At 34.9% G+C, this 14579-nt stretch overlaps 1 protein-coding gene across 21 annotated transcripts in view; it reads right to left on the bottom strand.

Annotated features, from left to right (window-relative positions):
* The window catches only part of BBX (BBX high mobility group box domain containing), a 245057-nt gene that overhangs the window by 47052 nt on the left and 183426 nt on the right, over nt 1-14579 (bottom strand). For 19 of the 21 annotated variants that reach the window (XM_039856879.1, XM_039856889.1, XM_039856878.1 and 16 more), the window contains 3 exons: nt 12238-12318; nt 9217-9291; nt 1876-1956 (listed from right to left, as the gene is read on the bottom strand). In XM_039856879.1, coding sequence (XP_039712813.1) covers nt 1876-1956; nt 9217-9291; nt 12238-12318 — 237 coding nt within the window. The remainder of the gene's footprint in view (nt 1-1875; nt 1957-9216; nt 9292-12237; nt 12319-14579) is intronic. The other 2 variants (XM_039856871.1, XM_039856876.1) reach the window with 2 other exon arrangements.

The following is a 14579-nucleotide window of genomic DNA, read 5'->3' as shown; positions in this document are numbered from 1 at the left end:
GCATTCAAACATCTGTTAAACCATAGCATCTGTTTCATATTTGGGCTACATCCCTACAAATTAGAAGAGTGTTCTTTTTTAATGAGCTATGATTTAATAGGGAATCCTTTTTTATGACATGCCAAAGAAAGGAAATGAGAAGACAAATTCATCTCTCTAGCATTCCCCCACCATAGCAAAGTATCTCAAAGATCCATACATTTCTAATACAAAACTGTCTAATACAGATATATTGATATTGAAAGTTAGGGTGTCTTACAGTATTGTTTAATATTTTAAAAACCATGTGTATCCATTCATCTATCAAGGGATGGATACTTAGGTTGCTTCCTATCTCGGCTATTATAAATAATGGTGCAATGAACATAGGGTGCATATGTCTTTTTGAATTAGTGTTTTAGTTTTCTTCTATACTTAAATAAAAAATAATAAAAAATAAAAACTGTATGTATATGTTTGTATATAAGTATACACATACACACAACCAGGAAATGCAGAGGGCCATACAGTCCTAATATCCAAGAAAAATAATCACTTCTTTCAAATAAATTGTCATGACAACCTACATAGTCTTAAAGAGACTAGACAAATTCACAACCTCACAGTCTCTCTGTTTACAGTTCTAACTCCAAAGGCATACTGGCTGCCAAATCTTTACCATTTCAGTTCTATCTGAAGTAGTACTTTGCCACTGACTCACCAAGTTCCTTTTAAAACTATTCCCTATGGTCTTCACAAGTTTTCTAGTCATTCACAGACCTCTATTTGGGTCTGAATTTATCTTACACAAGAAGCATGTCAGCTTAATGACAACAATGGGTTAGTTTGTTCCACCGTTTGTACTTCTTTACGGTTTCAGGTCTTTGTATTTTCATATTTCTAATTTGGATCCGGCTAGACTTTAAAAGCTTAATGTTAAGATATTTAAAACTCCTGAATTATGATGATACAAGCCACCATAAAATTTACAAAATGACCAGTTGTCCCATTAAGTTGAATAAACTACAAAGAATTTATAAAAGAAATGTTACTCGCAAAACAAAACAAAACCAGAAGGAACTCATGGAAAGGAAGCCAGAAGCATGAGAGAAAAGAAAAAATTTAATATAAGAAATTTTTGATCACACATTTTTGTACCTCCTAATTTGTCTCACCAAAAGAGAAAATTGCTACTATAGTGTCTCAGTGCTAAAGACACTTCTTCCACATGTTCCCTTAAGGCAGAGCAGTCACAGCTTGGCAGAGAAAGTCATTGCTAATGCCCACCCTAGCAACAACTGCTTCTGGCACCTTCCTCGCCAACCCATCCCTACCAAATGAGGGCTCTGTCCCTCAAAGACTTTATGAAAGCACATTTTCTACTTTGCCAAAGGTATTTTATACCCATGTCACATCAAATGTACAACTGAAGATGTCATAAAGCCAGACTTAAGAACATGTCATTGGAGTTCTTCACTTAAAAAAAAAAAAAAATTAAAACATCAACCGCCTGGTTTAAAAGTGGTGCCTTCCAGGGATTTAGAGATGTTATAAGAGAATCAGCGAAGAGGAATATGACCTGGGCCATTCTTCTGGGTTCAGGCTGGACTTATTTAACCAATCTGAGAGAGACAAAACTGACCTTATTTTAAAATACTACCTGTGAAAAAGATTTTGCAATTTCCCTGGGTAACCTTTTACGATGCTTAATGACTTTCAGTAGCAAAACTCCTTTTTTCCTAAATTAAAGGTTAACCCTCTCATTGTTTAAAATTAGATACGATACACTTTATAGTCAAAGGTGAGATGGTGCAGTTTAAGGAACATTGTTATGATTGACTTTCTTGTGATTTCCACCTCTGCATGGCTTATCTCAATATATTCTTAGAAACTTGCCTCTGCTAGTTGAAAGAGTGCAGACTTTCCACAGCGTTTTACAGGTTCAGCACCACCCAACTGCGAAGTGTTTGAAGAAATCTATATCGAAAACAATTCACATAAAAAATATTAATTGTGATATCAAAGTCCTTGCTTCCCATTCATACACATTCAGGAGCTTTCCTCAGTTTATGAGACCATTGTTGCTCCCAAGTACTAAATAACTTTAAATGTGGCATGCTTAGATTTATAATTTTGAAACCAATTTTAGTAAATAACCTTAAAAATAGTAACAAAAAATAGGTGTGACTGGTGGCTATTTTAATGACAAGAGTATGTCAGGTTTTGAATTTAATTCTATAATCTTAAAAGAAGATATGCATTTCCGTTTCTACATAAATACAAACTCATCAACTGGCCAAATATAAAAGAGCTATTTAGAGTCTATTTGTATTTACCAAAGCAATCAATTTTTTAAAACAATATATTTGGGAGCTCTGTGGAAAGGGTCTCAAGTCAGTCAAAAAATTTTTTTGGAGGAATCTAATATAAATGTGCTAAGGCAGGAGCTGGGGAAGCTGAGAAACTTACATAAAACATTGGCCCTGGCTTTGAGAGTATGCTCTAAAGTTCACACAAAAATTGACAATTAAGACCACAAATCTAAACAAGTTGTACAATTAAGAATCTATCTGGTAGTACATTAACTTATATACAACATTACACTGACTGCATATTCTTCTGAGAATCTGGCTAAACAGCAGCTGGGCACTGATTACAATGAACAGCACTATCCTTTCTCATTTATATATGGAAACTTCATTTTCAATTTCTAGCCTAACTCAGTAAAGAGCTGAGAAGGACAAAGTATCTCTGTCTTTACAAAGTATGCTTCTCCTGGAGAAGTTCTGTTATCATTAATTAGCACAGCTAGCTACAGTCTAAGCTTTTTGCATTCTTAATGATTCTGAATTCTTTCTCAATTCAGGTGACAATCTTGCTTTGCAACTATATCCTTACAGGTGACCCCAGTCCCACAGAAGATTCTGTGCAGCTGTCATCTCCAGGAGAGAGTGGGTACTTTGATGCTAGAAGGAGTTCTCCCTACAATACCTGCTGCATAAGAGGCTTTAGTAGAGGCAAACATTTAATAAGCTATCTGGGCTATTTAGAAGGGTCTAATTAAGAAAGTTTTAAGGATTTTTTCTTCCTAGGTACTATCATTTTTAAAAGAGACCTTTTCTTCCTAGGTACTACCATTTTTAAAAGAGACCTCATCCCAATCACTTTATTTATGTATTTATTTTTAAAATATCAACTTATAGGGCTCAATCTTTCTGAAGTTTGGAAAATTTTTCTCTAGCTGAATTTTCTCTGATATATGTCACTTATACTTTTTCGAGACAAACTGAATTTAACTACTCACCTTATGACTAGACTAAGAGAAACAAACCCATTAGTATAATCATGGCCTCTCTGACTTGAGGGAATGAAGTACTGAACATGTATACCAGTCCCTTGAACCAAGGTTGTATGAGAGAGACATGGCTTTTATGTCACAGAGATGTGCCTTCATTAACTTTTTGCCGTGTAGACTTAAGCAAATAATGAAGGCTTTGAGCCTCCTTTATCTCATCTTCAAAACAGAAACATACCTGCCCCAGACTACTGCTGTGTAGATTAGATTTTATGTTAGTGAAGAGTCTGGCACAGTGCTGAGCACATATAATGCTCTCAATAAATGATGCATTTAATAATTATAAAGATTTATTATTATTAACACTAATAAACATAAACTCTCTTAGTACAATTCCAAAAATTAGTTACACACTGAAATTGGAATGGAATTAAAAACTGCAATGTCAGGATAATTATTAAATTTAATAATTTGTAGAATATGAAATTTGTCACATATAATACCCTCAAGAATTCCTGAAGGACAGACTGGGCAGTGCTGCACTGCATAGCCCCTAACGCTGTTTCTAGTTTTCACTTGCTCCCTCTGCTGTCGTTTTTGTTGCTGTAAGTTTTGTATGTGTTTGTTCACTACTATATATCCTGTGCCGAATGCAGTTTATGGCACACCGAGAGGCTCAATGGAGAACTGTAGAGGCCATGTCATACTATCTGCTGCTATCTAAGTTCACACACGGCTGTCTGAGTCAAGGCTTGAGAACGAGTCCTTGCCTTTCAAAAGGAACTACCTATGTTTAGTAAGAATGATTTTCTTCATTGCCTGTGGGAGGATTTTTACATATAGGGCAGTATTTTAAATGCCAAAAGTTGCTGGAAGCCTGATTTCCCAAGGGGAACGTGTGGAGAAGGGTCAACGTATTTCAGCAGTCTGACATTTATAGAATCACCTAACGATAAAATTTTCATGGAATGACTTAGTGGTAAGATTCACTTTCTAAAAATGTCTTTGGCTTATTAATCGGAATGGGGGAGTGGAAAACCGGACATACATTAATGTCTATGGCTTAAGCCTTATCTTGATTTCTCTGCAGCATTTGACATGGCTGACCCTTCTTCTGGGGAACTCTTCTCTAGGCTTCTATTACTGCAGGGTCCTTATTTCTTCCTATCTCTCAGACCACTCCTTATTCTCTTTTGTTGGCTCTCCTTTCCAAAGCGATCCTATAAATGTTTTTCCTCAGGGTTTTGCCTTAGGGCCCTTGCTCTCCGGAATCTCATCTACTCTGACAGCTTTGATAATAACATAGCTTGTAAGATGCTGATTTGTTATACCACTGTTCATTCTCCCCATTTTTTTCCCCCCTATCTAAGACATATACATCCTTTAAAGTAAAAACAACATACTAACACGTTTTTCATAACTGGTCAGCTACTAGAGAGACGTGTTATGTTTCACTCCTGCGAAGGGGGCACCAGTGGGACATACTGCATAGTGCATACTTTGCTTTTTATTTTACTCTATTTGATGATGCCTGCCAATCTGTTAACTCTGCTGTAGTCTCTCCTTTGGTTATTATAGAATGTTTTGATAAACAGGGTGGGTGTAATAGTAGGTGAGGTACAGCAAAAGTGCTAAGAAAAATTATCACCCTGGATGTTAAATTGCTAATTTTATAGTTGGCCCGAGGTAGGGAAGCACACCAAAGAAACAGGTAGCAGAGATCAAAAGCAAATTAGGTAATGATAGAAGTCTTCTGTAATTATAAGGGGTATTATAAACATTGTACCCTGGCAGGAAATGACCAATAACTATTGAATAAATAAGTGAATCAAAGGACAAATGAACAATGTGAGATGATTAGTCTTCTTTACATTAAAAGAAATATTAATGCTTCCAAGAAAACACGTTAATACTTTCACGTGGATTAGCTGCACTGAGTATATGATATTTTTTTCAAGTATAATATTCTGTAATACATTGAGCATTCCATCATGAAAATGAACGCCTTCAATTTGCACCTACTGCTTATATCCACTTGTAGTAATGCCTTAAATTTGGTGTGTTTATACTGGCAAAAGTAAATATCTTTTAAGGAAAGTTTTAATATCCAAATCCATTTGTCTAAATCGCCTAGATTAGCTCTCTGTCTTCAAAGTAAATATGTAATTTTCAATGCAAATATGTACTCTAGGTGTAAGAGTCAGCCACAGAAGAGAAACGAGAATATGTAGACTGGTCATGGCTTTCGGATTTGTTAAATAATGGAAGACAATAGCTTCCTTCTGAAATTATATTTTGTCATTAGTTTTCAGAAAATTAGATCTAAGAAGTGATGTAGGTATCTACCTGTAAACAACAGAAGATGAAGACAGGAAACTCATTCTGACTAACTTAATGGATAAGAGCCTAGAAACAGAGTGATGGCTCTTCAGATGGGCCAAGTCAAATCTAGAGAATTATGAGTATCAATAAAGAATGGGAGACAGGCTGACATGCGTGGAAAACAAGATTTTGCACTCTACAGTTCTTTCAAGATCTTGCAAAGGTGATATATTTTCTCTCTTTAAGAATTCATGAGGCACCTACAAACAAACAATGTTCATTATTCAGTTTCCTGGTTCTGTACACGTTAACTTCAATGAGTTTAAAAACTTACACATTTGGCTAAGAAAGAAAAATATCCTTCTCGGCTTCCAAGGCAGAGACTTGGTGGGGGGGCGGGACTTTAAAGTTAAAGAGACGCCCAGGGCTGTTTTTTAAAAAGCGAGTTTCTACGATTAATTATATTACACTAAATGACCCATTGTCAAGAGAAGATCTAGCTAATCTCTCCCTAGAGTTATCAGATGTTTGTAAATGAAATTAGCAGGAATAGTCTTTAAGAATTTTGCATGCTTGATTTTAAAATAATATCACAAAGCTAAACATTTTCAAACAGTAAATTGATTCCTAAATTACATAAACACCAACTCTTCTCCAAGTACATGATAGGACTGAGAATCTCTCTGAAAAGGGATAAGAGTATACAGTGGACCATTTGGTAATTTTCTACTATATGTCCATCCCTTCCCTCACTTAACCCACTCCCTATGAGGTCCCAGAAATACCAGGAAATGCCTTAATAATGACACTTTAACAACTTGTAGTAAAAATTACAAGGTATAGAGCAGTGGTCTCAAACAGTGGTTCTCTGATATGAAACTTTTCAGAAATGCAAATTCTCAGGCCCTACTCCAGACTTAATAAATTGGAAACTTTCAAGGGTGGTGGGACTCAGCAATCTGTGTTTGAATAAGCCTTCAGGGTGACTCTGGTATTATTTTAAAGTTTGAAAACCTCTGCTATAGACTAATTAGAACAAGAATTTCAAGAGTCTTTGTGTCTTCTCAAAGGTGATAGATGTTTTATGAAGTAATTGTAAGAGCTTTAGGGATATGATCACAGTAATTACTGCCTACTCTAATTCTACTGCAATATATATGCTCAAAGCTGATTTTAGTAGATAATTTTATTAGCTTTTGTTTAGATTTGCATAAACCAGTCCAGTATTAAGATGACAATAAGGTCACCTTATAAGATGTTAAAAGAGACTGAATCTTAGGTTTTTCTTGGGTCAGCTGAGGAAAGTGACTTGAGAAGTTATATATCCTAGAGAACCATGCACTTCTCTTGTGTAATCACATATAACATTCACAACTTAATCACAAGGTATGTAATAATTTGTTTAATTTGCTTAGAAATTAAAAGGGATCATATTCTCAACCTAGGCAAAATATAACTAGGAAAAATAATATACTGAGTTGGGAGGGAAGATTCCATCTCACTCTAGGGCAAAACATTTTATTTTGGTTTTACCATCATGCTTGCCTTTCTCTGTTATGATGCCTTAAAACAACTCCTAATAAGTTTCCAAACCAACTATTTTTTTGTGCTTCTACAGAATTTCTAAATTTTGCATGGTCAAAAAGCAGAGGGACCCTTAAGAGACGAGTGCCTCTGGGTAGAGGAGTGACATCTGGAAATGTGTCCTTGGCACAACTCCCAAGTAAGAAGAGGTTCTTTTCTTCCCTAGGGGAGGAAAAAAAAAAAAAAACCTTCTCGTGATTTAAGGAGTGAGCATCTTGAGCAGCAAGGACATATTAACTTGTTTAAGAGAGGCATGGAATCTCATTCTCCAGAATCACAGGACAGCGGCTGTTATACCATCAAACTGCTCCCTGAGAGCTGCCCAGGGTTTTAGGAGCTCCTAGTAAATCTGATGGTGGTATCACTTAAATAATAATCACTCTGAGTGGTGATTGTTAAAATGCACCAGCACCAGCTGAGATATTCCACATTGATGTTTTAAATTAAGTTGAATACTCTCTCAGTTAATGAGTAAATATCAGGTGTGTCAAAGATGAGCCACTATCTTTCTAAAATTCATGCTGGAGTGTAGAATTTAATCAAACAGAGTATGTGGCAAATACATTCCATTCTGAAGGAAATGTTTCTAAAAAGTTGGATGGGCTTGGCTTAGGTATCAAGATTAAAGGTAAATGCAGTCACCATATCAAAATTCATTATTTCTTGAAAAAATTATTACTATCAAATAAATGAATGTCCACAACTAGAGGAAAGCAAGAAAATATTAAACGAAACTCTCTTACCAAACATTGAAAATAGCCTGTTTATCATAATGAAAAATTTTAATAAAATTTTAATTTTTTCCAGATTCATCAAATTGTTCATAAAATGATAACATTTTATATTGTTGTCACCAGTTATACAGCATAGCCTTCAACAGCTAATGCAAGCACTGTGACAGTGAAGCCTAACAAGATAAGCAGGCCAACTGGTGGTATAAAGTCATAGCAGCTGACACCCTGCCCCAAGAGGAAGCAGTATTTTTTTCCTAACGTAAGAGCTGAAAGCAATTTTTTCTCATTTTCAAAGTGAGATGTTGGGTTTTCTCTTGCCAAAAGGGTATCATTTTACATTTCATTTACGCAGCACTCTATTCAAATGAATCTAAGTGATTCAATACATCAATATTAAACAGAACAGTCCTGCTTATCATTTTCTCTCAACACTATGAAAAAATTGCTCAGTTTATGATATGCATTTTTTGCTGAAATTAATAAAAAGGAAAAAGGGGGAAGGCCTAAAGCAAATAGCATCTTATTTTCATGAACTATATACATTTTATTATTTGCCATACATACAGTACTCATTAGACGTGAGCATATGGTGGAAGCCAGGGCTTTTGTGGCGAAATCAAGCATATCAGGTTTGTCTGTGCATAATATCAACCAAGAAAATGCTCTCTAGTGTGTGCGTGCGCGCTTCACACCAACTCCCCCCCCCTTCCCCTTTGGTCTCTCTTCTGCTCTTCCTCTCACTCTCACTCTCTCATTCTCTCTCTCTCACTCTCTCTGGCCAAAGAAATCTGAGATCCTGCAAGAGCTGACCTGATCTAAGCCTGGGATTAAACACTAATAAAAGTACTGGCTGAAGCTGCACCACAGATAAAACTAAGCACTGATGATTTAACAGGTCAGATTTACCACTGCATTTGCTGTGAGAATTATTCATGAATTACGGCATCTAATTTCACTACTGGAAAAATTTAATAAATAGGAATCTCATGGCCTTCATGTTAATAGCAGCTTTTCCCAAGCTTTAAATATAAAGACAAGGCAAAATGAAATAAAGAACTACTGGAAAGTGTTTATTCTGAATAAACTCTTTAATGAATGGTTATAAAACATGGACCTGATCTGACTATGATTACAGCAAAGACAGCAGAAAGCAATAAGTATCCTGTTATGTGTATTATCTCAGTAATAGGAAGAGGCATGCCTCAGTTCACTATACATTATTAAAACTTCATTCCAATATTTCCTGAGCTCAGTAGTAAGTTTTATGAGCCCAGTAAGTATTTAAAAAGAAGAAGGCCATACCTCTGCAAACTGAAACAAGGCTGATGATTGACACTGTTTTGAAGGAGCATTGGGGTGAGATGTACTTGAAGATATCTGAAAGGAAACAAGTGATTTTTAATGCACAAGGACATTTTCTCATATCAGACTAATAGATTCTGCCATATATTTCCATCGCAGACACTGATAAAGATTAAGACATAAGTCATCACCCTCAATCCCTTTTAGAACAATATAAACGATAAAGGAAGAAAAAGGCCACATTTCTAAAAACAGATGATCGAAAAGAACAAAAAGACTGAGTTTGGCTCATTTGCCATGTCTCTTATAAGGGTATTAGGTATGTGTCAAGTAGCAGTTGAGACCTGTTGAGATGAATTTCCCTATTTCAATGAATTTCTTAAAATATTATTAAAAGCTGTATGCTGCAAGTAAAGCCAGTTACTCTCTCCCTTCCCTATATCACACCCACCAAAGCTGTTCTCTGCTTAGAGGCAGTTGTGAAACAATACTGGAGAAGCTTATGGATATGGGTCAGGGTATCTGGGATTGAATTTTAGCTCTGCTCCTCACTAGCTACATGAACTTGGGCAGCTCCAGCTGACCTTTCTGAGACTTATTTTTCCCAACTATAAATTGATGATGATGATAATAATTCTTATTTTATGGGATCATGGTGAGAAGAAAATAAGCCACAGAACACATTGCCTGGCACGGAATTAAAACTCAAACTGTTCACTGAATATGAATAGCATTTCTTTCTTTTATGACACCATGCATTCTCCTGTCCAGTGTGCACGCACACGTGCACACACACACATACACACACACTCAGTTGTCTGACAGTGGATAAAGGATTCTGCAATACCACACTTGGTTCAACTAGGAGACCTTTTATTTCCACTTGGTAATTATGGTAGCTTCATCAGTTTGCTCTGAGAGATATGTGGAAAAACTTTCCAAGTATGTTTTAATTTTTATTCCAAAGTGAATGAGCTTCTATCCACATACAGTATAGGGTAAAAGTGAGTCACAAGAACAGAAAGCCTGGACATTATAAATTCCCAGTCCAATAATAACTCTTCAACCACAAAAATCATTTTTTCATCTTAATTAAGTTGGTTAGAAAAACAACGGAACCGGTTGGTGATACAGTATCAAAGTGATGTTTAAAGATGAGAAAGAATTAGTAGAGAGGCTGATGGAATTATTTTTGACTATTCACTGGTGAAGCCAATAGGAAAATTTTAATTCCACTGTAAATTTTGAATCAGACATATAACCATTTTTAGAATGTCAGTAAAAAGAAAAAAAAAAAAAACCTCCCAGATCCTATTTAACAAACTAGATATAAACAAACCATCATAAGTGGGTAAGATTTAACCAAGTATTCTAAAGACACTGAAGACATATGAGGGTAAAGTTGTAGAACTCTTCTTGGTCAAACCACAAAACTTATCATCTCAAAAGACCACATTTGCAATGTGACAGACTGCAAATATGAATCCACAAAGACTGTCCTGAAGTCCTGGGAATTATCAACTAGGTAGGTTTTACTTCAGATACCACTTTTCATTCCTACTAACCTTCTCTAAAAATTAGAAAAAAATAAACAGTTTATGTAAGGGAAAAATGCTTAACCTACAACACATTTCTTCAAGGCTTAAAAATCAGACATTGAACAAAACAGAATTGGTGATATAAACCATCTAGATTTCTGAAAAGCATTTCACAAGTTTCTAAACAAAAAGATATTTTACAAATTAATACTAGGATAAAGGAGATATTCAGTTAATGACATGAATAGGGAGCTCCTGAAGAAATACTAGATTGGGGACCCTTTATATAAAACAGCAGGGTTGAGGATCTCTTTGGGATGCCGTAGAACTTACAAAAATGCACATATGTCAAAACCAACAAATTCCATATAAAACTTTAGATCTATAGGGGTTCAGAAATCAATGGTTAAGCATCTCTACTTTCAAAGTTGGAACCAACATTATTTCACATGTCTGTAACTACTGTAGAAAAGGTAGTGTGGAGTGAATCCTCTATTACATTAATTCCTAAAGAAACAATATACAAAACAATTGGAACTCAGGGCACATCTCACACAAAGGCAGAAAGGAAAGTGATAGATCAGGAGCATTACGTCGGCAAATATATAACATTCTTGCGCCATCTTGCAAAGCATTTAGGCATATTATAAAAAACGTCTTAAAAAAGAATGGCCGAAGATGCCACTGTGAAAAGAAGTTTTGCCAGTGAAACGTTGAGAATCACAGGAAAGGACATTAGAGAGGAAGGAAAATCTGAAACTATGCTCTCCTTGTGCAAAACTGTTACACATTGGTCAATATTAGGAAGGATGACAGTGTGAGAGAAGGTCTAGTGAAAGACAATTCAAATGATCAAGGGAAGACCAAGTGTTTTAAAGTTCAGAAAAAATTAATCAATGATGGCTTCATATTGAGTTCCAGGGTAAGTGAAGATATTTTGGAAAGCAGTCTTAACCTTTACACTTGATATCAAGGGTAATGTGTTTTCTACATCATCTCTTTGAACCAATGTTAGAGATGTATTGAGCTCAATAGGTTTGACACAAGACAATAAGACTTGGAAAACTGTTACTGCATGCTAAAGTTTCAATTAAAAGAAAAGTGTACTAAAAAGGGGGGGGAATCCATAGCCAATAACTAACATGAGTTGATTCTGTCTCCTGATTTAACACCTGATATATAACTAAGTTCTAACAATAATTTAATTATATTCTTTATTATCCATAAATAAAAATTACTGATGAGACTTAAGTGGAATAATATTTAGTATGTCTTAATAATAAGCTTTTATAAACATATATAATTATTCCTTAAGTAAGAGACTCTGGCGTTCCAAAATATCTTTTCTAAAATTTGATTCTACTTTCCCATTTATGGCTAATTGAGCTAAGTAAAGTTCTTCATTGTTGTAAGTTACTGTCATCAGCCCAAATTTAGGCTCACTTTATAATTTTCTCATTAAGTATAAATCATAACATATTACCTCAGCAAACTGAAATAATGGTGACTTCTGACGCAGTTCAGGGGATTCTGAAACATCAGGCTTGCAACTGCCAGAGGATACCTAAAAGAAAGAAAGATGGTATGGAGCATCACAGGATAGTTTCTGGAATATAACGGAAGATAAATGCCACCTAAAATGTTCCTATCTGAGGAAAAAATAGTTTTGATTGTCCCTAAATTTTAGTCAATACTGTGACAGAAAAGTAGTTATACTGTGTAATGTTTTATAAAAGGGCCATTCACCTGCAAATAATGCCATAAATAGCAGAGGCTGAGCAAGACAATGCATTTTAGAAAGCTAATATTCATCTAAGAAAAATTTGTACAATGATGCCCATTTGATCTCTTGGCTTTCTGCCACCAAATCCAAGTGTATCTATTTCTTTCATGTTCTGTGTTTCCCCAATATTTCATACCACCAGACTACATGAAAATGCAAATGAGATTTGAAATTATAAATCTTATGAAAACAAAACTAAAATCAAATTCTTGTTTGCCTAGGTATCTTAGAAAGGTTAGTATTTTTACCTAAGAGAAATTTCTTTTATACTATATATTTTCTTTTGTGCTATTTACTATGTTGGGTAAACATTTATGGCTCTTCTGGCTTCATCTGTGATCTTCATTATTAACAACAGTTACATAAACATCACTGATTTTTTTCAAAATTCTTGCTATAAAGTCTCCTCTCAGGATACACATTTCCTCTTTTATCTCAATGCTAAAACTGACTCGTTTCTGCATTTGGGTGAATAATAACTTAGGTAGTCAACTGTAATTCAAAAGTCACAGGAATCACAATGTTAGAGAAGGAAGGATTTTATCATTCCTCTGATCTAACCCTTTTTAAAGATGGACTTAGTGCCAGAGAGGCAAATGATACCTCCCCTCCTCAACATTCAACAATCTTCTCATTCTTCATCATTATGGCAGTTAGTACTGATGACTGCAAGACATAAATATCTGTTTATTGTCCATCTTCTCCCAGAAGATTTGTTTAATGCAGAATCCTCAACACTGCCAGGTCACAACATAAATACTCAACAAGTATTTGCTGAACGAACTAAATGAAAGTTGACAACAAGTCTTCTGAATCTCAAATCAGTGTGTGCCCTTCCCCCTTTCTTGAACAACAAAGTTAGTGAATCTTAGGGGAAAAATGTATTTTTAAAAAACACATTAATTTTCCTGTATTATTAAACCTTTTCCAATGTAATTTTAATAGTTGCCGATTATATTGGATTGTTAAATCCAGCAGAAAGAGCTGACAGTCACCCAGGTTACATTCCTAAAAAGAGTTTCTCACTGAATCTTTTCATGCGACATTGAAGATATGTTTCTCTAACAGTATCATAGACCACTGGGCAGAAGAAAATATTTGAAATTTTGTTGCTTTCGGATTTGAAAGAGTGATGGTCACTTCCTTCCAGTAATAATCCCCATAGAGAAGACGCAGAAGTCTTAATTTGCCACCTGTAGTTTGGCTGCCAAAGTCTAACTCCCTTATCAGCATTTAACTATTTGACAAGTTGTGTGCCAAATTGCCCAATAATGTTTTTATTTGTTTCCCAAGGATTCAAAGCCAGGGAGACACAAAATGCACTGAAAAGAAGACCAATGAATCTTGAAATTATAAGCTACAAAAAATTCTTTTGTAAGAATAAATACTTGAACAAAATATATCTTTATACTATAATTTAGGAATAATAAAAAAATCAATACTATCCTGCTTTATAAAGAAATCCTGTGTGTTTAGCCTCTAGATATCTTGATAAAGAATCAAATTTGATTTAAAATCAAGCCTACAGCTAAATGAAAATTTATAAAAGTCTTTATAAAACTTTAATGTTGGTTGTACACATGACAGAAACCTATAATCAAGATATCTGGAATTAAATAATTATCATTTAAGGTTGCTATACTGTATAAAGCCTATATAATATATATTATTTTACATCTCATGACGCATGAGAAATAGTTACCATTTATGAGATAAGTTACCCTAGGGCTTAATTAGAGTTCACATTAACTATAAGAAGAAAAGTCAACTTTCTTTGAAGTGCCATTTCTATTGTTTGGCCATAACTACACACAAGTCATAAAATTTTAAAGTTAAATGAGACCCTCTGCAAATTATTATGATGAATGGTCATAAATAAAACTTTCTATTTGAATGGAAAATTCAAATGTAAGTAATTTTCAGGGTATCTATAATCCTGCACATTATGTCAACTGTACTATGCAATCAAAGAAGTCTATGCGTGTGTTATTAGTCAGAGTCCCAGGCCTCATTACTTTGATGTTTGTATTTACAATACTCTA

Source organism: Pteropus medius, unplaced genomic scaffold (genome assembly GCF_902729225.1).
Source record: "Pteropus medius unplaced genomic scaffold, Ma_sr-lr_union100, whole genome shotgun sequence".
Classification (NCBI taxonomy): domain Eukaryota; kingdom Metazoa; phylum Chordata; class Mammalia; order Chiroptera; family Pteropodidae; genus Pteropus; species Pteropus medius.
This window is presented reverse-complemented; position numbering and strand designations above follow the sequence as displayed.